Source organism: Mercurialis annua, linkage group LG3 (genome assembly GCF_937616625.2).
Source record: "Mercurialis annua linkage group LG3, ddMerAnnu1.2, whole genome shotgun sequence".
NCBI classification, from domain to species: domain Eukaryota; kingdom Viridiplantae; phylum Streptophyta; class Magnoliopsida; order Malpighiales; family Euphorbiaceae; genus Mercurialis; species Mercurialis annua.
Window position 1 is genome coordinate 63,048,625 of NC_065572.1, and position 27,656 is coordinate 63,076,280.

Here is a 27,656-nt window from a genome sequence, read left to right on the forward strand (position 1 = left end):
AAGAGAACCGCCCTACAAGAAGATCCTGGAGAATCGGAAGCAGCCATATCGGCACCAGGTAATATTATCCTATAATCGAAAGGAAAGCTATACTTAAAATAGATATCTAAGACTTCATCCCTACGAAGCTTTGATCTGGTAAAAGCCATAGCAGCGCATGCATCTTCCACTCGACTAAGAGGCATCGTAGAACAGGAAATCACAAACATAAATACAGAATAAGGATCAAATAAGAAATATATTGAAGAACTCGTTGAAGAACACGTCGAAGAACACCAAGTACAGAAAGGGAATTTCCAGAATATAAATCATGGAGAACATATACAAAGAAGAAAACCATATTAACATCCAAGCGACAAAAGAGAACATACCTGAAAAATCTGGATGAAACAAGTCACGAAGAACCAAATAATCAAACAAAGAACGAAAAGAAAATAGCTGCAAGAAATAAGAATAAATTCGAAAAGCAAGTAAGAGGGAAAAGAAGAAATGCAAAGAGATTAAATACAAAGAGTTTTTGAATCATTAACCGTTGAATCACTAAATGCCGACACGTGGCAACACAGAATCTTACTAAAGAAGAAACGTCACCCACAAACATATGAAACGACTCGCCCGGAATACGAAACGACTCGCCCGGAATACAAAACGACTCGCCCGTATAAGAGAACTCAGCTCCAAAAGAGCTAAAATCCACTAAGGCAAAAATGCCAAACTACTTCAGCTCACTTGCGGGGGGGGGGGGGGGGGGGGGTAATGATGGATACCGAATCCTATTGTAAGTATAATGGAGCCGAGTTGCAGGAGATCCACTCTCAGGTGATACCGGACTCCCCCTGAAAATCCGAAGATATGAAGGAGACGCCGGATCTCTTAAGATCCGGTGACATAAAGACCGAATCCCACATGATCCGCCGAAAGCGCGTCGGGTCCGGAATTCGGGTAATCGACTAAGTATGGAAATATTGTCCTATTCGGACACAAACACTACATATGGAAGGATAAGCTCTACTTTAGGAAGATAAGACTATTTAGGAAGACGTTCCTAAATAGGACTCTTATCAGATTAAGGTAGATCACGACAAATCAGGAGAATCTCTACGATATTGCCAAATCCCTATAAAGTAGGATTCACCTGCCTAATACAACTCTACTAGGTATATTCGACTACTATAAAAGGAGCACGAGATATGCCTAGAATCACAATTACATTCATATACTCAAAACGCTGCTCAAAGCTCTAAACTGACTTTAGCATCGGAGAGTTAATCGGACAACCACCGTCCGGTTAGCTTCTACCCTGTTTTGCAGGTCTTACTCACCGGTTCAGAAGGCAGACTCCATCAGTAATCACCAAATTCTTCACCAAAAAACATACATTTTTACTTTTTAATAAAATAATCATTTTTAATTCTTAACATTTTATACACTTTTTACCAATTACACCCACAAACTTATTTATGCTCATATTCATCCGAATTATAGTATTATTTATATTTAAAAAATTAAATTGCTATTAATTTTTTTAATTATGAATATCTTATAAAATTTAATTTATATTAAAATTATTTAAAATGAACATTATATTAATTTATTTAAAATAACACAATAAAAAGACTAAAATAAACATTACATTAATGTCGTAGTATGTTTCGTTTTTAGGTTATTATATCGTAAAATTATTTATGTAATATTTTTATATTATTGTCTCGTAAAATTAATTATGTAATATTTTTTTAATTGTCTCGTAAAATTATTCATGTAAGATTTTTATGATATTGTTTTATAAAATTATTCATGTAATATTTGTATATCATTGTCTCGTTAAATTATTTAAAAAGTAAGTAATTAATTAAATGCAACTACAAATAAATTATATGTACCAAAATGTAAATTAACCATATTATTATATTCAAAAAGTGAAATGGTGAAGGAAAAATTCCTTCACCATTTTTGATGAAAGAGAGTGTGAGGGAGTCAGCAAAATGCATTTTGGTGACTCCCTTGGAGATGAGGAGTCATCAATTCCCATTTTGATGACTCCCCTTGGAGATGGTCTTAGGAAGCAGTGTTTAACAAGCAAACCGGTGGCTGAACCAGTGAAGTTATCGATTTCCAGTTGAACCGTAAATTGAGCTGGTTCAATATTAAAAAAAAAAATTAGCGACTGATTTTAAGTTTCTAGTGACAGATTTTTCCGTCGCGAATTCTCTTTATCGGTTGACATCAATCCAACTTGTTCATCCAGTTCAGTTCGGTCCAAACTGGTTCAACTAGATTTCCAGTTTTTATGTGTTTTTTAAACCGGGTCATTGGCCGGATCCCAGTTTGACTGGCCCGATTGGCTGGTCCGATCCCACCTTATTATTTCGAATCTTTTAAAAAATATGAATATTTAATTTGATAGTATAGTTTTTGCACTTTAAGAGCATCCACAATGCAGTGACATTTTTTATGCTAAATTTAGCATGAAAAAGTAACAAAATACTATATTTTAACATACAATTCTAATTTTATCTTCAATGAAAAATGCTAAAAAATATTATAATTATTTACTATAATAAATATATATCAACTTTTAAAAAAAAAAACAATTCAATTATATGTTTTATAAATTATTTTAACATAAATTTTATTTTTCAATTGATATAATAATGAAATTTTTTTCTAAAAAATTATTAAAATAATCGATGGGTTATATAAATATAAATTATTTTACAAATCATTTAATATATTGGCGTGTGGTCTATTTTTTTAATTAATCAAAATTGTAAAATAAAAAAAAGAGTATAAAATTTAAAATAAATAATGAAATTAAAATAAATAATACAAAAAGAAGTAATAGTAAAAAATTATAATTAAGAATGAATTTTGATTGGTTGTTGAAGTTTAGCATATGCTATAGTGGATGCTAAATTTAAGACATGATATAGCATATGCTAAATTTAGCACCGAATATAGCATAACATTGGAGATTGATTTTAAAGCTCAATGCCAAATTATAACATTAGCATGGCAATTTACCATTGCATTGTGGATGCTCTAAGACTTATAGCACTGTCTATTTTAAAATTTATATTTTGTCAATTTTATCTATTTTTTTAATACAATTTTGTCCTTTTTATATAAGATTTACCACTACCTTTTTGTTTTTTATTTTTTTAAAATATAATCGGAATCTGGCAATAAAACTTTTGATAATTGTTTTTTCGCAAGCTAATCGAAATACACGCATGAAAATTAGAATGTTTAATATTAAATTTCTATATTTTATAATAGCTACAGTCTAGTAGTCCTGTCTTGTAATTTAATAAAATTTAAAAGGATTGAGATTCCAAATTCATTTGAATTTGAGAAGGTTATGTTCACGATGTACACTATTCACTATAAAATAAACGGTGTAGATTAGTTTAGGAAATCCCAATTCTATTTAAAGATCTTGAATAGATGTATTTGAATTATATAATAATTAATAATTTTAAAGATAAAACTTAAAATGAATTTTTTTAAGGATGATATATTTTTATAATTTTATAATTTTATCAAATTATTTTACATACATTCATACAATCTATCCATTTAAAATTCATTATTTCAAACCGTGTCCATATAATTCGGATTCAAATTACAATTACAATTTTATGTAAATTAGGATTTGCATTTAAACAATATAAACATTATTATAGACATTAATGTTGCAGAAATTAGAATTTATACATAAAAAATATAAATATTAATAAATAATATAAGTTAGCTGATAATCCACTTTTACCGCCAGACGAATCTCCTAAGAATAATCCCAAATTCCTAACTTTCCACTTAACCAAACAGAAAAACAGTACAAAAAGATTTACACAAATATTTTCCAGGAAAACATCAAACACAGAGCCAAGAAAGAAAAAATGTTACAAACGTCACCAAGTTTGTCTCACTGAATGAAACGTGTCGTTCTGTAGATGGCCTGACAATTCTGTAAAAAATACAAATAGGTCCCACAAATTAACAAAAAGTTATCGTACAACACCAAATAAAAAAAAGGACTGAATCTTTTAAATTTAATCTTTATTTCTCTCTCTACAACATTTCCATCACTTACTATACTTGCTTGCTGCTCTGTGCAGGCCACCTTCACTCTATTTCTCTCTCTAAAAACACAATCAGTGTCGTTTTGTGTGATCAGAGAGTGCGTTTTTGTGTGATCAGAGAGTGTGTTGAAAACTTGTGGAAGAAGAATAAGAAAATGACGGATACTACTGATGATATCGCCGAGGAAATTTCGTTTCAGAGCTATGATGATGACTGTAAGCTTCTCGGTAATTTGTTTAACGATGTTTTGCAACGAGAAGTCGGTTCGAATTTCATGGAGAAACTTGAACGCAATCGGATCCTTGCTCAGGTCCGAATTATCTCTGTTTCATTTTTTGATTTGGTGTTTTTTTATTTTTTTTGCATGGCTTTGTTTGGCTGCCGAGAAACGGAGAAAATGTTGTTAGTGATTATATTTGATTAAATACGATACAATGATTTTCATGTGTTTTTAGTTTTTTTTTCTTTTTCATATAGTTTTGGATATTTGTCTGTTTGGATACTAAGAAAATGTATCGTGTTTTTTGTTTTGACATTTTGTTTGCATTTTGTAATTTTATGATTTATATTGAATTAAATCTCAGATCATGGAACTGTTTTCAGATCGATATAGTTATTGATTGTAATCACGAATCAATTTTTGCATTTTTGATTTTTTTTTATGTTTTATATTAGGACAACGATGATGAGGTACATTGATGTTGATAAATGATTTATATGTGATGTATTTGTTTTGTTTGATGACTACAGAGTGCTTGCAATATGAGATTGGCTGGTATAGAAAATACTGCAGAGCTTGTGGAGAAGCAACTAGCTTCAGAGATATCAAGAATGACTCTAGAGGAAGCATTGACACTTGCTCGTGCATTTAGTCATTACCTTAATTTGATGGGCATTGCTGAGACTCATCACAGGTAAAAAATTTATGTTTTTATACTATTTATGTTAATGATATGCTACGATCGTTGATAACTTGATATTGCGGAAACTATCATAGTTCCCTTTTGATGTATAAAGTCTTGTTGTATAACATGGAAGCACTAAGTTGCATTGTTAAGGTGTTTTACTACAGAGTGTAGAAGAAAAAAAAGCCATCGTAACTACGATTTGCATTTTTCGGCCTTCTGCTACTTCTGTTCCTTTAAGTTGATATACAAGTAGTCAGTTGATGATCGCTTCTACAGCTTTGTATTTTAATTGAGTTTTAGTTCAGTTTAAGAGGTGTGAATTCTTCCCGAGTTAATTATGGGGCAAATATTTTATGTTGCAGAGTTCGTAAGGCACGGAGTATGACACATTTGTCAAAATCTTGCGATGACATTTTTAATCAGCTACTGCAGAGTGGAGTATCTGGGGAAGAGCTTTATAACACGTTTTGCAAGCAGGTTTTGTTATACTGATAGTTCTACTTTGTAATTTTTTGCTATCCTGTTTTCATTTAATGTCATAGTTTGGCAAGCTAGTCATGTTGACAACATAGTTAGGAAATCAAGAGAGGATATTTATGTTGTTCAGGTTTTTGATAAATTACAGAGAAACTCAACTTAGCTAAAATTAGTATATAGAGTTACGTTTATTGGGATCTTAGTTACAGGAAAGAGGATGAGTCCTCCCAACATTATAATTTATAATCAATGACTGGTCTTTCATATTTTCTCGCCAGTTAGCTCAAATTAAGGGCATGTTCAGTTCAAGTGTGTTATTGTAATATTATTAACTTTTTGACACAGTTGTAATTATTTGTCACATTATTGCTATTGCAGGAGGTTGAAATTGTGCTTACTGCACATCCTACTCAAATCAATCGTCGCACCTTGCAATATAAGCACATCAGAATTGCTGTAAGTTTCCATAGAGTTGTATTCAATTAACTGATATAATCGTAGATTGTGTTTATTTGAACGTGAGCATGGTTCTTCTTGCAGCATCTTCTTGATTATAATGACCGGCCTGATCTTACTCATGAAGATCGAGAAATGCTGATTGAAGATCTGGTAGTGATTTACTCTAAGCAAATCCTTCTCTTGCATAAGGAACTGTAATCAAATGAAAACTTGGATCAACTGAAATGTCGTTTCTTTCTAGTAGTTTTGTTGTTTACAGTTGAATCTTGCTTTTGTAGGTGAGAGAGGTCACTTCAATATGGCAGACAGATGAGCTTAGGCGTCACAAACCTACACCAGTAGATGAAGCTAGAGCTGGTAGATCACTGAACTTCTAAATGTGATTGAAAATGCACTCTAGTAGTTCATAACATTGTAACATTGTTCCTCTCTTTCTGATAGTACTAATAAGTTTAGTGTTTAATTTTCTCAGGCTTGAACATTGTGGAGCAGTCCCTGTGGAAAGCTGTGCCACATTATTTGCGTCGCGTCAGCAATGCCCTTAAGAAGGTTTATAACTGATTTATGCTATGTTGTGATGGATCATTATATGCATTTTCCGAGTCTGCTTATTTTCTAGTTATGGTACATGATTCTCACTGCTGCTTTGCTTTTTTGTTTTGTTCACTTCTTTCCTCCAACAGCATACTGGAAAGCCACTTCCCTTAACTTGCACACCAATAAAGTTTGGGTCCTGGATGGGGGGTGATAGAGATGGGAATCCCAATGTCACAGCAAAGGTGAGACATCTAAAGTTCTTTGAGTTGGGTTTGAAAGTCATAACAAACTATGTTGGTGTAGATATTAACAATCATGTGTATTAGATTGGTTTTTTTAGCTGAAGAATTAATTACTTGTACATGTGGTTAGCGAGTTTGTAGCTCTTGTGAATAGTATTGTAATATTATTATAGGAAAGACATTCCTGTAGACTTAGAATGCTAAAATATAGAAGGGAAGAACATGAGAGTTGGCAATTTCCTTTTTTGTCCTTTTCCTGAAAAGTTTTCAACTAAGTCTGCTGATATCAATGGTACACTAATTCGCAATGTTATGTTTGCGTCAGAGACATAGGGATGTTTTAGAAAAGTAGGCACATAATAGAGTAAAGAAGCTGGTTTTGTTTTAGTAACCATAACATTTTGTGAACTGAAATCTGTTAAGTTTATTAGAGAATCTAATTACCTTTATTCAAGGCGTTGCGTGACAATGGATCTTCAAGAGTATTTAAAATATGGTTTCTTTTGTATCTATTAAATGGATAGATCGAAATTTCTAGTCCCCTTGATTCATCAGCAGCTGCAGTTCTTAATACAAGAAACCTTCTTGATCCAAGACAATACAAATGTGATATGTGAATAAACTATTAACTTTCATATCCCATGGTTTTACTCAGGCATATAATATTAACAAGTAGTGTTCATTTGATTTTTTCAGGTTACAAGAGATGTCTCTCTTTTATCTAGGTGGATGGCTGTTGACCTTTACATTCGAGAAGTTGATAGCCTCAGATTTGAACTATCCATGACTCAATGCAGTGATAGTTTGTTGAAAGTGGCAAATGACATTCTAGTAGAAGGTTTGGAACATTAGCATGTCTACCACTTTTCAAATGTTGAGCTCTAATGGAATTCACTTGTAATTTGTGCTTGATTCCCTTGCCAACAACCAAATGGAAAATTCCATATAAAAATGAATCTGGATTATATGAAACTTTAAATGTACATTTATTCTCAGGTGCACTAGACCGTAACAAAGCCTCAATGTGTGCTCTCAGGAGCAATAATCCTGAAGTTTATGATTCTTGGATTTGATAATGTGAAATGGTGGTCGATTAGAGATATATCTTGAAATGTTATGGATACATATGTTAAGCAATAGTACTTTGGTGGACATATGCCTGACAACAGTTATATATTTATGGCAGCAATTATTAGCACTTACCTTATAAGTTATAATAGTTTGCTTGTGGCTATATCTGCTAGGAGCTATAATGAAGTATGAATGAGTTCCTTATCTACCTTTGTTCATGTTGGTCTTGCTCTATTATGAGTAGAGGGTAAAGAAATTGTTTTGGGTTTCTTTGATGTCATCAGGAGATTTTCATTTTCTCCTGGCCCCTCTCTTGCAAATTGTTCAGTATGATAAGTAGTGGATCTCTTCTGCATTCCTGTTTTTATTTTGTTTTGACAAGTTTCGATAAGTATCCGATCTGCTAAGAATATAATTAATGTTTTCCCTTTGCCACTTTCCTTGAATAGTTGGCTTACACGTGTTCCTAGATTTCAGTGTCTCTAAAAGGGGGTGGGTGTTTGTGTGACGAATTTCATGCTTGATATAGTCTGATTGGGATATATGAAACTAAAGTTAGAAATAATAGCTAATAAATGAATCATACTGTCATTTTGTGAAGAAATTATATGCAAATGCAGAACATTTATTTTTGTGTTTCTTTTAGTTAACTTTTATTACACGCCTTTCTTCTAGATGAAGATGGTACAGATGTGATTGAATATCACTCTCAAACTCTCCCATGTAACTACTTTATGTATGATGCTTCTTGAATTTTGTGAGGCTCCAGTTGCAGCTGTATTCTTCTGAAATTTGATTATCGGTCAATATTCTGAATAGAAACATCATCAGAGGCGCAGCATGAGAGTTGGAACCAACATACTGGCAGAAGTCAAACGAAGTTTCATAGACACTCTCTTCCTACTCAACTTCCAGCCAGAGCTGATCTTCCGGCTTGCACAGGTAAAGAAAATTGGGTTGGGAAATTTCTGGTGTCATCTGATTTGGATAGTGACGTCAGTATCGACATCAAATTTCTTCTCTTTTTATAATTGATGCTGCACAATTTCAAGCATGCCTTAATCTAAATTTTTGAGTTTATTATACCATAATGATTCTTTCCCAAAATTTTTGTTTGATGCTTATGGCTTTAGAAACGCAAAGGGTTTGAAGTAAACCCAGAAAATTTCCAAATCACTTATTTAAATAATGTGGTACAATTGCCAGTCAGGATTATAGATGATTAAAGATTCCTTATTGATCTTGTCATTTCGTAGAATGCAATGATGGTGAATCTCTGTATCCCAAACTAGAACTTCCAGGGACTGATTACATGCCCTTGGGTCGTCAGGTGAACCAATCATTTGATTTTGAAATTGTTCATATAGCTGGAAATTATCGCAATAGTTTAATTATTTTCCTTTTCTTTTGTATTTTATCTTAGGATGGCTTGGGTAGCATTTCAGAGTCTTCATTACAGGATACAAATAATGGTTTACCTAAACCATCTGCAAATGGAAGTACTGCAAATTCTAGTGGCTCTCCAAGAGGATCTTTTACCTCCAGTCAACTGCTTGCGCAGAGGAAAATATTTGCAGAATCTAAGATAGGAAGATCCAGCTTCCAGAAACTTTTAGAGCCAAGTCTGCCTCAGTTCCCTGGCATTGCTCCCTATAGAATTGTTCTCGGGAATGTAAAAGATAAGGTATTCCTTCTATCTGCTCCTTCAAAGTTGTCGGATGGGCTAAAGGCTAGGGATATGGCATTTTTGAATTTTTTTTCTTTAGTTGATAGCAAGTGTGACATTAGACATATGGCTTTCGCGATGGAGGTCATATTTGAGAATGGGTTTTATGCTTATTCAGTGCGAAAATGGTTGTATGCTTAATCAATGAGAACAGAGTCATATGCTTAATCAATGAGAACACTGTCATATGCTTAATTAATGAGAACACTGTCATATGCTTAATTATTATAGTCCTCTTCAAATATTTTGCTTGATCTAGAAGTTGTGTCAAGGAAACTTTGTTGATTACTGTGTGCAGTAAAGAAAACTATTGAAAAATGCGAAAGCAGTTCTTAGTAGTGTTGTAGAGAAAATAAATTCAAACAAGAATAGTTTACATTCTTTACATATCCAAGGTCATGTGGACAAGCATAAAAACTAAATCTTCTGTTCATTTCTGGTTTGTAGAAAATTTGATGATGAAGGTGGGCTAATGGGTCAGTTTGTAAGAGTTACTTACTGTGTGTTGACTTAATTCCTAGCAAGATTCCAGGAAATATTAATGATTGCAGTATATGAATTATGGATCAATTCAAAAATGTATTTAATTGCTCAATGGGGAGTATATCTTTGTCTTTTTAGAGAGCTTTTATATTTTCCATGCCCAGTTTATTTGATTTTTTAAGCATAATGGTCTTTGTGCTAAAATTTTGTCAAGCTCAGGAACATCTGCTGATAAGCCCGCATATAAGTAAATGTTTTGGTGAGTAATAAAATTAAACTGTGGGGAAGGTTTTGATAAAGTGAAGTTTAATAAGGAAAGATAAAACTATATCTTTTAAATTAAGATATCAGTTATTGTAGACACAGATTCTGATTGATGTGTGTTTCAATTAAATGGCTGTAATGTGTACACTAATTAATTTAGTTTTCAACTTGTCATTACCTATAATCATCATCTTTGATTTGCTTTAGTCTTTATTTCTCTTATTTGGCAAGGAGCATCTTTCTGTTATCTTCGGTTCCGTTTTTTCTATTTATCACAAAATTGAGATTTTCTGTGTGATTGATGAATTCAGCTTATGAGGACAAGAAGACGTCTGGAACTTCTTTTAGAGGATCTTCCTTGTGAATATGATCCTTGGGATTACTATGAAACAACAGATCAATTATTGGATCGACTACTTCTTTGCTATGAGTCTCTGGTAATATCTTATGAATCTTAGAACTACTTGCTGCTCTAGATCATAACAAAAAGGGAAAATGCTAGTGTTTTTAGTTGCAAAATGATGTTAAGTGATGAATTTCTGCAGCAATCATGTGGAGCTGGGGTTCTTGCTGATGGAAGGCTGGCCGACCTCATAAGAAGAGTTGCTACTTTTGGGATGGTGTTGATGAAGCTAGATTTGCGCCAGGTGCGTCTAGTTTGGGGTTTATTTGTAATGTTGTATGGTACTGTGCTCTAGTAAAGTTATATATGCTGAACTTTTGCCGTTAACAGGAATCTGGTAGACATGCTGATACCCTAGACGCAATCACTAAGTATTTGGAAATGGGCACATATAGCGAGTGGGATGAAGAAAAGAAGTTGGAATTTCTAACAAGAGAACTGAAAGGGAAGAGGCCGCTGGTTCCTCCTACTATTGAGGTAATGTGTTTGAGCTCCATTTCAGTGACCACCAACATGTTTATGTTTTTCAATAAAGTGAACGCTTGGCCATTATCAATATGTGTGACGTTAAAACACTTGGAATTGGAACTGCAACTGACTGGTTGGCGGGTTTGAGGCTGAGAAAAGATAATGCGAAATGCTGAAAAGTAAGACGGTCTATAGGCTTCTTCTTCTAATTGGAACATATTGCAAAATCATTCTAGAAACGAGGACAAGCTGTTCTTTTTCTTGTCCTTCACTTTTCATTTTTACACTATTATTTGAGGTTAATATGCAATATTTTCTTCATGGTTTCACCGTGGTACTGAAATGGGAGGTTTATCCTGACCCTTACTAATAACTTTTGGACCATGTAGTATGAAATCCTTTATATTGTTCAGTGCTTTGATGTTACTTGTAAAGTCAAGAGCTATCCATTCTATTGGACTTAGATCTTTGTCCAGAAACCATTCTGTATGCTCATGGCACAGACTTGGGCTAGAAAGTACATTTGGTCTGGAGAGTAATTTCATGTGAATTGTTGTCATGCTTCCTTTATACAGATCATTTGAATAAAGAACGTTGGTCTTTTCATTTCTCAAGATAGTATTTTAATATTTTCTCATATCATATGGTGCTTTTCTTCCTTTATGTGATTTGCTGCTCTCTTTATATCATTTATCTTAGTTTGTATGTTTAATTGGATGTTTCAGGTTCCTCCTGATGTTAAAGAAGTCCTGGATAGTTTCCGTGTTGCTGCTGAGCTGGGAAGTGATTCACTTGGAGCTTATGTGATTTCTATGGCATCTAATGTATAAGTAGCTGCTGCTCCTAGATTTTATAAATTAAACTCCCTATTAAAAGAATATTTTATGCACCCAATATTATCATCTGGCAATTGTTTTTCAAGGATAAAAGACCAATATTGTCTTGAATTTTCTGTTTGGCAGGCAAGTGATGTCCTTGCTGTGGAGCTTCTACAGAAGGATGCCCGTCTTGCTGTTAGTGGAGAGTTAGGGAGACCATGCCCTGGTGGAACGTGAGTAAATTCTTACTTTTGCTCTGATCTTTTTTTGTCAGTTGTGCTCTGGCTACTGTTCTCATGAGATACATGTTGGAACAGATTGCGAGTAGTTCCATTGTTTGAAACTGTGAAAGATCTGCGAGGGGCTGGTTCAGTGATTAGAAAATTGTTATCAATTGATTGGTATCGGGAGCACATTATCAAGAACCATGACAGTCATCAAGAGGTACTTGTTTTGTGAATTCACTTTCACTGTAAAGTTTGGCAGGATTCTCCTGAAATTTTGCTGCTTTCACACTATATGTGGACAGGTGATGGTTGGATATTCTGATTCTGGTAAAGATGCTGGACGCTTCACAGCTGCATGGGAACTTTACAAAGCCCAAGAAGATGTTGTGGCCGCCTGCAATGAGTTTGGCATTAAAGTAACTCTGTTCCATGGACGTGGAGGGAGTATTGGTCGTGGTGGTGGTCCCACATATCTTGCCATTCAATCGCAACCACCTGGTTCGGTAATGGTGAGTTATGCATCTCTACCATTTACTTAAATTGGTAATTTTAGTTTTTTTTGGGGTGAATATGAATGTTCATCATGCCTAGTCATTTCCTACCGAGCTCTATAGCTGATTTTCGTAGCTAAAGTTATGCACTGTCAATAATCTCTGAGTACTGTGGCAAGTGATTATGCGGCAAAGACTGTAAATTGATAGCTAACTTGGAACACTAAAATAATTGGCAGGGTACTCTTAGGTCAACCGAGCAAGGAGAAATGGTTCAGGCTAAATTTGGCCTGCCACAAACAGCTGTCAGGCAGCTAGAGATATACACAACTGCTGTGCTTCTTGCTACCCTTCGTCCTCCACAGCCACCACGAGAAGAAAAATGGCGCAATGTCATGGAGGAGATTTCAAAAATCAGTTGCCAGAATTACAGGAATACAGTGTATGAAAACCCAGAATTCCTTGCTTACTTCCACGAGGCTACTCCCCAGGCTGAGCTCGGGTTCCTTAACATAGGAAGCCGCCCTACAAGAAGAAAGAGCTCGACTGGTATCGGACATCTCCGTGCCATTCCATGGGTATTTGCTTGGACACAAACCAGATTTGTTCTTCCCGCTTGGCTTGGAGTCGGAGCCGGTCTGAAGGGTGCTTGCGAGAAGGGATTTACTGAAGACTTGAAAGCAATGTACAAAGAATGGCCGTTTTTCCAATCTATAATTGACCTTATAGAGATGGTTCTTGGAAAGGCAGACATTCCAATAGCCAAGCACTATGATGAAGTGCTTGTATCTGAGAATAGACGTGAGCTTGGTTCCGAGCTTAGGAGGGAGCTTTTAACTACGGAAAAGTATGTATTGGTGGTTAGCGAGCACGAAAAACTGTCTGAGAACAACCGAAGCCTAAGGAAGCTAATAGAGAGCAGGCTACCGTATCTCAATCCTATGAACATGTTGCAGGTTGAGATTTTAAAGAGGTTGAGACGTGACGAAGACAACAATAAGCTCCGAGATGCCCTGCTTATCACCATAAACGGGATTGCTGCCGGTATGAGGAACACAGGCTGAGAAACAGACTCTTTCCAGCTCTATTAGTATAAACTTGACCGAATTCTATGCCTTTCTATTTCCTATAAATTAATGTTTATGCTGATATTATCGTATGATGGGTGCAGTCGTGAATATGGTTACTGTATTTAGGTTGAGGATTTCGTGAAATTTATGTTAGATAATATACACTAGCTTAATTTTGGTGATTGCAATGCCAAAAAAAGAGGGTTCTGTCGCTAATTCTGCTGTCACCATGTTTTTTCATTTTGATATTTCTAGATCATCATATGTTCATATGCAGCATACATTACAGTAATCATTTCTGTATCCTGCTAGACATTCTTTATTAATCGCCAGATGAGATCATTCCATGTAGCAATTTTTCTTTGATCTCAAATGCCAAAGTTATACGAGTTTCAGAGAAGTATTAAATTAGATTCAATTCACTGCAGTTAGCATAATAAGAAATTGAACACGATGCCAAAGTTATGTTCGTCTTTTTATCATGAAAATTAAGTTTGATTGTGTTGTTCTATTTAGGTAGTTATATAATTAAACTTTTAATTTTTTAGGTGATTTGTAAACAATGTTGCACGTGTTTTTGTTCAAGAATAGCAATCAACATGCATGATTTCGAATTCTAAAAAAAATAAAAAACATGAATGATGTCGACCTTTTCTTCTAGTTTCAATTATTTACTTTATGTAACTGTTTTTAATGGGCCAAATGACCAAAAAAGGCCAAACATTTCATGAAAGTTTCATAAAAGTTCAAACTTTTCAATTTTATCTAATTTGTCCTGAAATACATAATTTTGTTTCAATAATGTTCAATTATGTAATTTTTCTCATGTGTCGCCTATGTGGCGCTGATGTGACATGCCACACATCAGCACCACATAAGAAAAATTGTATAGTTGGACATAATTAAAACGAAATCATGCGTTTCAAGTACAATTTAAAGGTTTGTATTTTTGTGAAACTTTTATGAAAGGTTTGACCTTCTTTAGTCATTTTGTCTTTTTAATGTGGTTTTTGTATTTAAGATAAAAATTGGGTTAATCTATATCTATCTATTTATAACTATCTTATATGTGGGAAAAGGGAGGGGGGGGGGGGGAGAGGGGGGAGGGGACAGGCAAAATTACGATGTTGGGTTTTATTAAGGGTCTTTTGAGTCAAACTAGAGTGGATGAGATCATTTGTAGTGTTCGAGAAGGAACATACACTTTCTGAAATAAATCAGATTGATTTTTCGATCAAAAGTACTATGTGAAATCTTCGGTTTTTTCCTCTTTCGCTATCCTTATCCCATAGGTACAGCGTTTGAATCAATAAAGAACCTTTTCTTCTATATCTGCAAGAATTTGCTCTTTTCTCTAAGAGATTCATTGACTATTTTAATATAATAATTTAATAATTAAAAAAATTATAGAGCAAAAAATAAATATAATAAGAATTTTACTTCTAATAGGAATAATAACTGCACATTAATAAGAGTACCATCAAATAGGGATTCTTAATTGGCGTAGGAATAATTGTAACCGGTAGTATGTTGCAAATAATCCGTAAGAGTCTAACTTGGCACAAATACTATAGCTATGATAATTTTCAAATTTCTATCCTCATTTATCAAGAAATAATCCTACTCCTATTGTATTCATGTGACGAATAAGTTAACGTAAGTAATTCATCAAAGAAAAAAGTTAACATAAATTATTATATTTAATAATTTAAATAATATTTAATATATAGCGGGTCATATAAATATTATTCACGTGCGTATTATTTTTCTTACTAGTCGTAAGCCCCGCGTATTTACGCGGAATCAAATTAATATTTATTTAGATAATAAATTTAGAAGAAAATAAATATATAGAAAAACATAAAAAAAGAAAATAGGAGTACCCAATTTTATGAACGGGATAGGAATTACATCCTTCCGTATTTACCAAAAAAAAAGATACAAACTAATAAAATTAAAATCTATTATAATGTTAGTAATAGATTATTTGAAAGTATTGATTATATCTATTAACACTCTTTTATTAATAATTTTTATATTAGATAAAAATCAAATTTGACATTTTTATGGAAACTTAAAAGAATGTGAAATACAGAATAAACAAACCAATTTGCAGAAAAATTAAACGCTCTCTAAAAATTCTTGTATAAACACGACCTAATGCCGGTAGATTAGATAAATATATGTTTCGCTTGATCATTTTGAGGTAAAAAACTAAACCTATATACTGATGAAATACAACTCAATATTGCCTTAATAACTAATGAAGATATAGATGAAAAAATGAGTTACCTAGATAATAATCTGCACAAAAATTATGAAAGGTAAAGATATATTGCCACATTTATATTATGTAGTTTGATAATCTTTTTGTACAAATATATATAATTTCATAATATTTGGTCACATAATGATTATGTACGCACAAATAAACCCAAATGACGACTATCATTTGCAACAAATTTCATGAGTTCGTCTAACTCAGAAAATACAAACATGAATGATATCTATTGACAATAATATTAATCATCATCCAATAGTATATACAATAATTCATCACAATTTAGCAAATCGTTCGAAGGCATATTAGAGTCCCAGTAAATCTGTAAACCAATTACTTACCTTTTATTTGCTGGAAAAAAAGGAGGTTGCATGACTTGGAATCAAGAGAAAGGAGAGCAAATAATAAGATAAGGTTGATATTAATAGCGTTAATCAATCTATACTACATGCACTAAAATTGAATTTTAAATCTCACAATCTGGCAGTGGGCGTTGGGTGTAAGTTTCAGTTCAACCATTCACTTGTTTCTATGAGTTAGTAATAATCCAATTGAAAAAATTTAGAATTATATAAAGTACAAATCGGAAAAGAGTTTGTATGCTAATAGGATTAGATGATTTGGATGAATATAAACTCTAAAGGTATAAATCCTAGAATGAAAAAGATAAATATTAAAGATAAATAGTTTATTAAAAACTCATTAAAAGTAAAGTAGTAAAAATAAAATAGGTATTTTAATATAAACTCTAAAGGTATAAATCCTAGAATGAAAAAGATAAATATTAAAGGTAAATAGTTTATTAAAAACTCATTAAAAGTAAAGTAGTAAAAATAAAATAGGTATTTTAATAAAAGTGGAGACTATGAGAAGGCTCTATTTGGTGAGAATCAATTAGAGAGCTCCGTTGGTCCTCTCAATTATATAATATATAGATTTAATATTTTGTAAGAATTTAATTTCTATAAAATTGGATTAAATATCTTATAACAAAATAAAAGTATTATATTTAATATTTTATTATATATATATATATATATATATATATATATATATATATATATATATCACCATGTGCTATAAATTTTAATTTAAATAAAAAATAATTAATAATAGTTAAATTAAGATATTTATTTAAGATATTTATTTAATAAATCACTTAATATGCAATACATATAACGGATCATATAAATATCGCTTACGTGTGTAGCGCATGGCTAACTAATATATAATACTTAATAAAACAAATTTATTGTATTTAATAATTTTATATATATAACGGGTCAAATGAATATCGTTCACGTGCGTAGAACGTGGCGAAACGCTAGTACTATATATAAAAGCACGAATGGGGGGACATACAAATTTACCGAATAATCCTTTATTATTTATTACAAATAACTGTTTAATGGTCATTCATTAATTATTTGTTTAATTTATTACTAAAGATTTATTATAATTAAAATCCTATTAGATATATTAAAATTAGAATTTTAATTAAAATAGAATTATATTATGTGGTAATTTCTCAAAATACATGTTTTGACATTTTATTTATAATTTTACATTGCAAGTTTTGACTTTTCTTTTTTGACTTTTTTCATTTACAAAAAATATCTCTTTTTTTTAATTTTATAAATACCTTTTTCGGTTTTTAATTTCGGTTTTCAGTTTTTTCGGTTCGGTCGACCGAACCGACCGAACCGACCGAACCGACCAGCAGTTTTTTTATATAGTGTAAGATTAGTGTATATATAGTGTTAATTTTTATTTTTTATAAATGTTTTCCTGGAATTTTTTATTTTATTTTTTATAGTGTAGCAGTAGTGTTTTTATGGTGTTTATATAGTGTAAAATTAGTGTATATATAGTGTATAAGTAATGTATAAGTAGTGTATAAATAGTGTATTTATGGTATTTTTGTAGTGTTTTTGTGGTTTAACCATGAAACACTGCAAATACACCATAAACACTGCAAATACACCAGAAACACTGTAAATACACCATAAATATACTAAAAAACGGCAGAAATACACTATTAATATACCAAAAATACACTAAAACGTAAAAATATTATAAAATTATTACAAATGCACCATAAATCAACATTTTCTTTACAAAATCAGTAGTAATAAACAAATTTATGAATAAAAAAAGACAAAATAAATAATTATATGAATAATAGAACAATTTTATAAACAAAAAATTATAGATCTACAATAATTTATTTACAAAATATTTAAATCATTACAAAAAATCTAAAAAATTACACAAATCTAAAAACGAGTCGAGAAATCCATAGCGTGAACGGAAAAGACGAACGGACTAGCGCGAACGAAAAAACGACCGGAAACGACGAAAAATTCATCGGAAGTAGACGAACGGAAGCGCGACTGGAAAGACGAACGGAAAAATAATCGGAGGAGATAAACTGAAAATTAAATGAAAAAGAAGAAAAAAAGAAGAAGGAAAGAAGAGAGAAGAAGAGAGAGAAGAGAGAGAGAAAAAAAAAGATGGCTATAAAAAATTTAACCTAAAATAAAATAAGACTTCTTTATATAGTAGGTGTTTTTTGTAAATAAGTTAGCTTATTAGATAATTTAGGATTAGAGAAAAAGATGGGCCAAAATGTTATAAATACTTTACTCAAATCAGGTATTTGAAAAATAATCTCTTATATTATATGTAATTTATCTATTTAATTCCTAATCAATGACTAATTTTTAGAAATCAACATTACTGTTACAAAAAAAAGTAGCCGATGTATTTACTATTTGAGGAGTATAATGCATGACTAATTTTTAGAAGTCAACATTATTGTTAAAGAAAAGAGTAGCCGATGCATTTACTATTTGAGAAGTATAATGCATATATATAAGTGATGGGATTCCTAATCCAATTTTAAATTGGGTTTATTAATTCAATGAAGATTTTATATATTATAATCTATAATATCACTTAGGCATATGATTAGAGAATATAAAATATAAAATTAAGATTTTTTTTGCTTTTAATACAAAGTAAATATATTATATAATTTGTAATATTTTGATGGTATATTCTCGGATATCATGTCAATAATTAATATAGTATATATTTCCAATAAAAGTAAAATACACTATACCATTTTTAATTAATTATTATTTAATATTTTATATTATTTAACATTTTATACTTAAAAAAATATAATTATTAATTAAACATAAATATAATTATTTTAATTTATAATAAATATCTTTATCATTATTTAACGAGTCACACTACGAGCCACGTGTGTAACACGTAAAGTAGCATTAGTTTCAATAAAGTATCAAATGTTTGCAGGGTCTGTCATCTATAACAAAACTTTCAAAATCGGCTAGTTTATCCCATTTTGGGATATACGAAACTTTTTCTAGCCATTTGCGAATCAAACTGAAAAATTTGTCATTTGTGAATGGGCTAAACTAACTGATTTTGAATGATATGAGATATATGAAACCTTTTCTAGCGAAAACAATCAAAATCGGCTAGTTTAGCCCTTCACGAATGACCAATATTTCGGTTTGGTTCATAAATGGCTAGAAAAGGTTTCAAATATTTCAAAATGCGTAAAACTAGCCGATTTTGAAAAATTTAATTATAACTAATAAAGTCGGCACACGTTTGATATTTTATTATAATTAACCCTTTGATTGAGTATGAAAAGTAATAATGAATCAATATCATAATTTTTTTAGGCTTAATAGTTAAAAGTAAAACTTTTTCAACTTTTTATAACTTTTATATAGAACAAAAGGTCAATTCATCTCCTAACTTAACACGAAATATCAAAAGTCATTTTAAAGTTTTTTGGGTTAAACAGACCCGCAATTATATCAAAATACATTGAATTAGCACATCCCCACTTTCACCTCCGCAAGTGAGTTATATTTTCCGTACAAAATTGAAAAAAGTTTTTAAAACTCTTAAAATTTTATTTATCTCTTAATTGATCCTTAATAATTTTTAAATTTTAATTATATCTTTATAATCCTAAAAATTAAGAATTGTTTTAATATTTAACAAAAATTTAGGAGTTTTTTTTTCTTTTTTTTTTCTTCTTCTTCTTCCGGCCACCATTCGTCCTCCATCCACCATCCATCTCCACCCACCGACGTACGCCTCCATCCTCACCACTGTAGTAGAGCTCTTCGTTAGAGGAGTTGCTTCTCCTCTTGAATGAGGACTTCTCGTTTTGAAGAAGCAGCAACTACAAACGAGGAGCTATTGCTCCTCGCCTAAGGAGACAACATGCGTCAGATTTCGGTCGGTAGGACGGCGACTGTGTCAGTTGCGGTTTTCGGTGGAGATTAGGTTTAGGTTTTATTAGATTCAATTAGTGTTAAATAGGGTTTTAATTGTGTTTAATTATATTAAATTAGAATTAATTGGGTTTTAAATTTGTAATTAGTTAATCACATTCTCTTTTTTTTTGTGTGTTAGAGGGACCTTTTTGATACGAAATTCAAGTTGCGGGTTTTTTGATACGAAAACGCAAGTTGTGGTTTACTTTGACCAAAAGTCCTCAAAATAACTCATAGAATATTTCATGCTAAGTTGAGGGGGTGAATTGATCTTTTGTTCAATTAAATCTTTCAAAATTTGCATCTCTCATTCATTTTAATATTTTTGTTAATTCTATTCAATTTTTTACGAACAATTTAAATGTGTTAATCTTTCATCACATTACAATATTTATTTGTCTTTTTTTTGAACTTTAATTTATTTTTTCTTCAACCATTAAAAAAATAGAGAATTTAAAAATTAATTTTACTGTTCTTTTGATAAAGAATTAAATTTCACAATTTTGAAAAATAAACTTTGCTAACTAACGAGTTAGTATAAATTCAACAGAAAATTGAAATGATTAATTAAATAAAAAAATTGAATAGAATTATAACATAATTATCAAATTAGGATAAGTTTATAATTTTTAAAAGCTTTAAATTTATTTTTAGAAAGACGACAAGGATTAAAATTTTGGAACATAGTTTCTGTTTTTTAAAAAATATCTTCTTTCATTTTAGGTACATTGAAACTCAAAATTTGAATCCTTGAATCTCCTGCACTTATAGTTTAAAAAATTAAAAATATCAAGAGTCTATATAGAAAGATGAGTTATAAAGGAAAAATCCATTATGTATAAAGGCAAATATGTAGTCTAATGGCCAAAGAAATAAAAACCAAATTGACCATTTCACAAATGTTTCTTGAAATATATAGATGATGGAAGCAAACAAAATTATATAGCATGTCTTTGTGTACAATGCATAAAGTGTTTGATAAAGATTGATGATCTCATCCACCACCAACTTTTATTTTTGATGTCTCCCATCAACTAGCTTGTGTTCTTATGGGAGGTATATGTCATCTCATGTTGAATAAAAAAATTGAGTTATATAATTTGTAAAATATTGTTATGTCTAAAGTTAAATTAATAATTGTTTATGAACTATTTGTTCATCATTGTTTTTTGATTTCATGATTTAAAAAAAAAATAGATTTGAAAACCAAATCGAGTTATATATTTGATAATCGGGATTTTGATCAAAATCAATAGCAGAATTAGAATTAATTTTCAGTTCGGATTAACTTTCATTGATTATTTAATTCACCTTTAATTATCCGACAATGCAAATTTGGCTGTTTATTAACTCTAACTTCACTATAAATTTTACCATCTTTTCTTGAAATTTTTCGATGACAGTTTGAACTAATACGTACCTATTCCAAGCAGTATGTGATATCGATCTTGATCAAGTCAATTTATATTGTTGAGTGATATATTGATAGTAATGAGTCTGAACAAAAATATTCAGAAAAATTAATTTGTTTTATTATTTAACTTTACGATTTTTTTAATATTTTTATTAAAAATAATTAATAATTAGTATTAGTCGATTAGTTTCGTATAAGATGCCAGCTCTCATGAAGCACGTATTCTTTTTCTAAAACAATAAAAAACAAAAGAATATTAAACTTATAGTCTTAGTTCTAAACCATAGAAATAAGCCTATTTTTAATTAATTGGATCAGTAAACACTTCATAATTTAAGCCGAAACCAAAAAACTAAAATTTATCAAAAGAAGATGCCAAATATGTTCACTTCAAGAGAGATAGAGTGGGCAGCAACAATGGGAGTGAGGTTCAATCAAACATGTCTCCAAAACAAATTACTTGTAATGTATAATTGAAAACAATTCCTCTTGAACAGGTGAATTGGTAAAACATTTTTCTAACTTAAGTGAGGTCATGGGTACAAACCGCATGCCGACGTTTAAAATTTGGGGTTAGAATTTGTTTCCCACATTATACCTACACTATTCGAGTAAGGATTAGTTTGAATGTGCAAAATTTAAAATACCGTTTCATAGTTGAGACCCGTTCAGTAAATATCTTGGACCATATACAAAAAAATAAAAAATTCCTCAATAAAAGTTTTATCGTTTATTGTTTATAATGATGTCCAGCTTATATGTGAATCTTACAACTTGTTCAAGTTTTTGTATTGATGATCAGACTGCCTAGCACTGGAGTTTTTCTTTTTTGAATGGGAGGTCACTTCATTTTATCTTGTGTTTGATTCTGATTTCCATTATATTTCACATTTCTAGAGCTATCAACTACTAATAATATATATGTCACGTACGTACGTACGTGATTATTTTAAAATATTATCAAGTGCAATTGCTGATGGAATCAAGAAGAACGAGATGGACGGGCGGAGTTGCTTCCAGGGGTTGAAGCACATGAAGTCTGAGATAGACTTCAGCACGAACTAACATTAGAAATTTTTAAACTCTTTTATTAACAATCCTTATTTTTTTTAATAAAAGGAGGTCGAATTTGTAGTCAAAGTCAGGGCTAAAAAAATGTTAAGCCCGGACTGCCGGAAGAACATAAATGAATTAAACGTTCAAATAATATTTAGTCCGAATTGAAAGAAAATTCTAATTAGGCAAGTTATTGTCCATGTTATTCCAGTCGTCTCCAATTTCTTTGTAATATGATTTCCTTACCGTATGCAATAGCACGATTTTATATAAAAATACAGAGTGTGCATTGCAATCGTGTCTACCTTAGCATTCAACTCTTTTAAAAGAAAAAAACGTTAGTTGTCTAAAAAAGTCAATTTATAAACATTAGTAGTTTTTTTCTCTTCCGAACCATAAGAGCGTAGCTGATCCTTATTCCAAACATTAGGAGTAAAAATGACTCTTTTTCCAATTTTATAGTATGTAAGTAACCCTTGAAATTATGACACTAATAAAAAATTACTAAAAACTGAATTTTTTTTATTTTTAAAATATTTGAAATTAATTAAATTTTAAAAGTTAATAGTGAATATAGTGAATACTCTTTTCGAGATGGATGGCGTATATAATTGTAGTTATTAAAAAAATTCAAGAATTAATTGTCAATTAATAGTCACAACTGATCCCTAATTAAAGAAAGAAAAAAAAGATAAGAAGAAATGCTCTTTGGGAAATTTAGATAATGTTGGCAACTATTATTAGGGTCCTAATAGAATAAGGCATGTTAATTAGTGGATACAAATACATATTCCCATTCTCACAAAATTAGTATTTGATGGGGCTTTCTGTTTTTTGTTATTAGTACTGAACACAAATAGTGTAATTTATAGGAAAATATTAGGGCAAGAACATATTTGTATAAGAGTTTTGGTAATAAAGTTAGATGTTTCAAACATAAATTAGAAAATTATTGGAAAATTGTTGTTTCGGTTATGGCTGAAAAAAAACTAAATAAAACCATTAGTCCAAATCAAATTAAACGAAAATTATTCGATTTGATTGAACTAAATTGAATTACATATGAGTGATTAAAAAATTGATTTTTTAAACAGTTTAATTTTTGTTATCGGTTAACCGAACCGACGAAAAAATTAAACTTCAAAATGAAATATATACACATGTGTGTCTATATATATCCAAAATAGTATACATGATTTAATTATGTAAATACTTATATATAAATATAATATATATGTGTATACATATATATAAATTAATACCTATTAATTTAATTATCATGCATAATTTGTATATAAATATATATTAATCAAATTGAACCTAACCTAATTAAACCGAAGGTATATTTTGATTAACCGAATTAAACTTTTAAATAAATATTTAGTGTGGTTTGATTTTTGTTTTTTTTTTCCTTTAAATTGTATTTGACTTTAAATTTTACTAAATCAAACCAAATTGAATCGAATCATGCCACCTCTAATTCTAGTTTTCATCCATTTCATTATCATAGGAAAAAGAGAATTAAATATGATATTCTTATATTGAAATGTTTTTTTTTTGAGAATAATGAAATTTCATTAATAGAGAAATAAAAATACAACTTGATCAAATATTGAATAAATCAATACATTCAAGAAGTACGATAATAGAACATCAGTAAAATAACAGAAAATTATATCTAATTTCTTCAATCGCATTGACGGAGCTCTTTGGGTATGCAAATCGCCCATCCGTCCACTCCACTTAAAGGTTATTTTACACCACCAATCGACTCTTTGGTCTTTGAATGAGTCCGATTGAGAGAATATTAAAAATAAGATTTCTACTGATAGCACTTCAGATCTACGCTCCGTAGATAATTCCATCAAGGAAATAGTAAAACCCATAAAGGGTAAGAGCCAGAACTCCACAAAGGAAGACAAAACATCCATAAAGGAAGAAAGAAAAATACCAACAGATCTCAGATCTGTGATTATTGACGGAAAATAAACTAAATACGAGATTTGAACAGAAAACGAGAAGGTAGGGAGGTGATTTTGAACCAAAAAGTGGCCAAAATCACCTCCCTTTTGTTGCGGCTAGAGTTTCTGAAAAAAAGAGAGAGTTTAGAGAGATGAGAGAGAATTAAATATGCAAGTTTTTGTAGTACTTTTTGAAATGTATTTTTACTACTTAGACTAAATCTGTAAAGATATTTAATTTATTTAATTCAATTTGAACATTTATTTTTGCTCCATTCTTTATTTGATTCATTTTAAACATTTATTTGCTCCATTAAAAGACAATCAATTTGTTCTATTTGGTTAGGGTCTTTCTACAAATTCATTGACGCATCACATGCAAGAAAGTTTGTTTAACAATTTAAGATTTTCATTTTTGGGTAATAATTAATTAATGCAGATGAGTTAATTTTCATTCACTCAAAATGAGTTGAATTCAATTCAAGGCCCATTAATATCTATAAATACCATATCACAGCACATGATGTTACACATTTTTATTTTTTCCTTTCCCTATTTTGGAAGGAGCTAATAATCAATAGTTCAACTTTCTATTCTTGCACCTCCTATATGCTCCTAGCTATAGATTCTTCCTTATCTTAGAACTTTTGTTGTCAATAAAAGCAAGTAAATGCTTATTTAGAAATTATTTAAACATCCCATATGATTTTTAAAATAAGGTTAGAATAATAGTGGACATATTTGAATATGAATTTTTTTGAGTTGAATAATATATTATCAATATTAATTATGTAAAAGCTATTACATGAAAAATTGATATATTATGTACATTTTCAATATAGAACAAAATCGAGAATATATATAACTATAATTAGAAAAAAATAGATACACCAAAAAAAACACTCCAAATACACTATAAACGCAGCAAATACACCATAAACACTGCAAATACACTAGGAAAAAAATAGATACACCAGAAAAACACTAATAATACATTATAGATACACCAGAAGTAAACTATAATGTAAATACATCATATATAATTCATCTTTACAAAATCAGTAGCATTAAAATAAAACAACAAATCTATAAACAATAGGAAGACAAAATAATTATATAAACAATAGAAAAATTTTATAAACAAAAATAATAATGGATCTACAATAATTTTTTTACAAAAAATTTAAATTATCATAATTTTTTTAAAAAAATATAAAAAATCGGAAAACGATATCGAGAAATTCATCGGAAAAAACGCGGTGACGATAAAATCAATGGAATAACTGCGGCGATGAAAAATCGAAAAAACGTGACACCGAGAAACACGACAAAAAATCTATCGGAAGATGTACGGCGACGAGATAGATGTGCGGCGGAAGTAGAAGAACAGAAAAGAAAGTTGAGAGAAATAGAAGGAGAGCCGAGAATTTGGAGAAGAAGAGAAATGGAGAAAGAGAGAGAAGTACGGCTGTGTGATATTTATGACCTAAAGTTGAAACCTTCTACATATATAATAGAGTATATTTATAAATATGGTTGTAATTAAAATGAACAAAGGGTCGACGCGCCCCCTGAACTTGTGACACGGGGTTATCTAACCTAATTTATACTCTTTTGAGCAAATAACCCCAAAACTCTTCATTTTTGGATCAAATAACCTCATAATTGTATTTTTAAAACGTGTAAGATACAAACTGGAAGTGAGGGATGTAAAAAAGTAATTAAATACTTTGCTAATTGTTGCGATATAATTATCTTAAATCTATTTTTTGAAATAAAAATATATATTATGGGGTTATTTGACCCAAAATTGAAGTTTTTGTGGTTAGTTGTTTAAAAAAGTATAAATTAGGTTAGATGATCCCGTGTCACAAGTTCAAGAGGCGCGTTGACCCTTTGTTCTAATTAACATAGCGAGGATAATTATGAAAAAATTGGTGAAAAAGATTTAAATAAATTTAAAACTCTGTTATTTAAAAGTAATCCATTTTTTTTAATGAAATTTGCATAGATTGACAATATTTTGATGGTCACGTGACATTTTACATTTAAACTATTTAATTCAATCGACTTCTTTTTGAAGCCTGCTTTTAATGGCGGACCAGATTTCTTTGTATGTTGTTAATTAACACAATGGTCTCAGTTTGAAGTGAATTTAATGACCTAATTGTCTTCTTAATCTGTTTGTGGTCAATTGCTTCCTCTTCTTTCTTCCATCTGGATACAGTTGCAACTGTTCCTAGGCCTTGTGACAAAATTAATTAAGAGGCATCAATTTTCATGACATCTTCTCCAAACAAATGTAGAGTATATAAACAATTTCTTTTAATTGCAAAAAGTACTTATTTTTTAGATAATATATTACAATTTGATAATTTCCTCATAATTTTATCCAATTATATTCAATGAAAATTTTAGTTGAAATTTTATACTAATTTTTTAACTACCAAAATTCTTCTTTCACAATTATGAAACTCATCTTAATTAGAAAAAAAAGATTAAAAGAAATAGTAAAAGAGTGAAGTAAAGAGGCTAAAGATCGAGTTTTGAAAAATATGGCTTGGTTTTAAATTTCTATTTTTCAATGGTTGAAGTAAAAAAAATATTTAAAACGCAAAATGAACATAAAAGCAAGTAGATAATGTATTGAGGTAGCTTTTGCTAATCTTCAAACTGTATACATAGTTAGTACATCTCCCCTGGGCTACAATTTATGAGCTATCCAATAGATACAGTAGTTTGCTGGTTGAGTGAGCCAGCGAGTGAGTAGTAATAGGTTTGGGATAATTGATTTTAGGTATTTAAATTATCGCATTTGGTGTTTTTTATTTTTTGATACTAAATTTTAAATTTCAGTTTAATAATCAAATTTAATTTTTTAAAATTTGA

At 30.6% G+C, this 27,656-nt stretch overlaps 1 protein-coding gene across 2 annotated transcripts; it reads left to right on the forward strand.

Annotated features, from left to right (window-relative positions):
- Positions 1-4,060: 4,060 nt before the first annotated feature.
- Positions 4,061-13,946, forward strand: LOC126673823 (phosphoenolpyruvate carboxylase 4). Of its 2 annotated transcripts, none has more exons than XM_050368125.2 (20): positions 4,061-4,396; positions 4,837-5,000; positions 5,357-5,471; positions 5,850-5,927; positions 6,012-6,080; positions 6,209-6,287; positions 6,403-6,479; positions 6,614-6,709; positions 7,406-7,547; positions 8,600-8,722; positions 9,037-9,110; positions 9,204-9,464; positions 10,565-10,690; positions 10,799-10,900; positions 10,987-11,133; positions 11,850-11,948; positions 12,087-12,175; positions 12,260-12,386; positions 12,472-12,678; positions 12,900-13,946. In XM_050368125.2, exons 1-20 carry the CDS (start codon positions 4,241-4,243, stop codon positions 13,722-13,724), a joined length of 3,156 nt encoding a protein of 1,051 aa, XP_050224082.1. In that variant the 5' UTR covers positions 4,061-4,240; the 3' UTR covers positions 13,725-13,946. The 2 variants fall into 2 exon arrangements, with proteins under 2 accessions (XP_050224082.1, XP_050224083.1); XM_050368126.2 differs by having other exon boundaries at positions 8,612-8,722.
- The last annotated feature ends 13,710 nt before the right edge of the window (positions 13,947-27,656 follow it).

What these genes read in the sequence shown, in the direction of transcription:
- LOC126673823 (XM_050368125.2), top strand. Translation starts at nt 4,241, where the DNA reads ATGACGGATACTACTGATGATATCGCCGAGGAAATTTCGTTTCAGAGC. An exon ending in ATTGCTGAGACTCATCACAG is followed by an intron (nt 5,001 to 5,356) that starts GTAAAAAATTTA and finishes TTTATGTTGCAG; the next exon opens with AGTTCGTAAGGCACGGAGTA. An exon ending in TGGTTCCTCCTACTATTGAG is followed by an intron (nt 11,134 to 11,849) that starts GTAATGTGTTTG and finishes TGGATGTTTCAG; the next exon opens with GTTCCTCCTGATGTTAAAGA.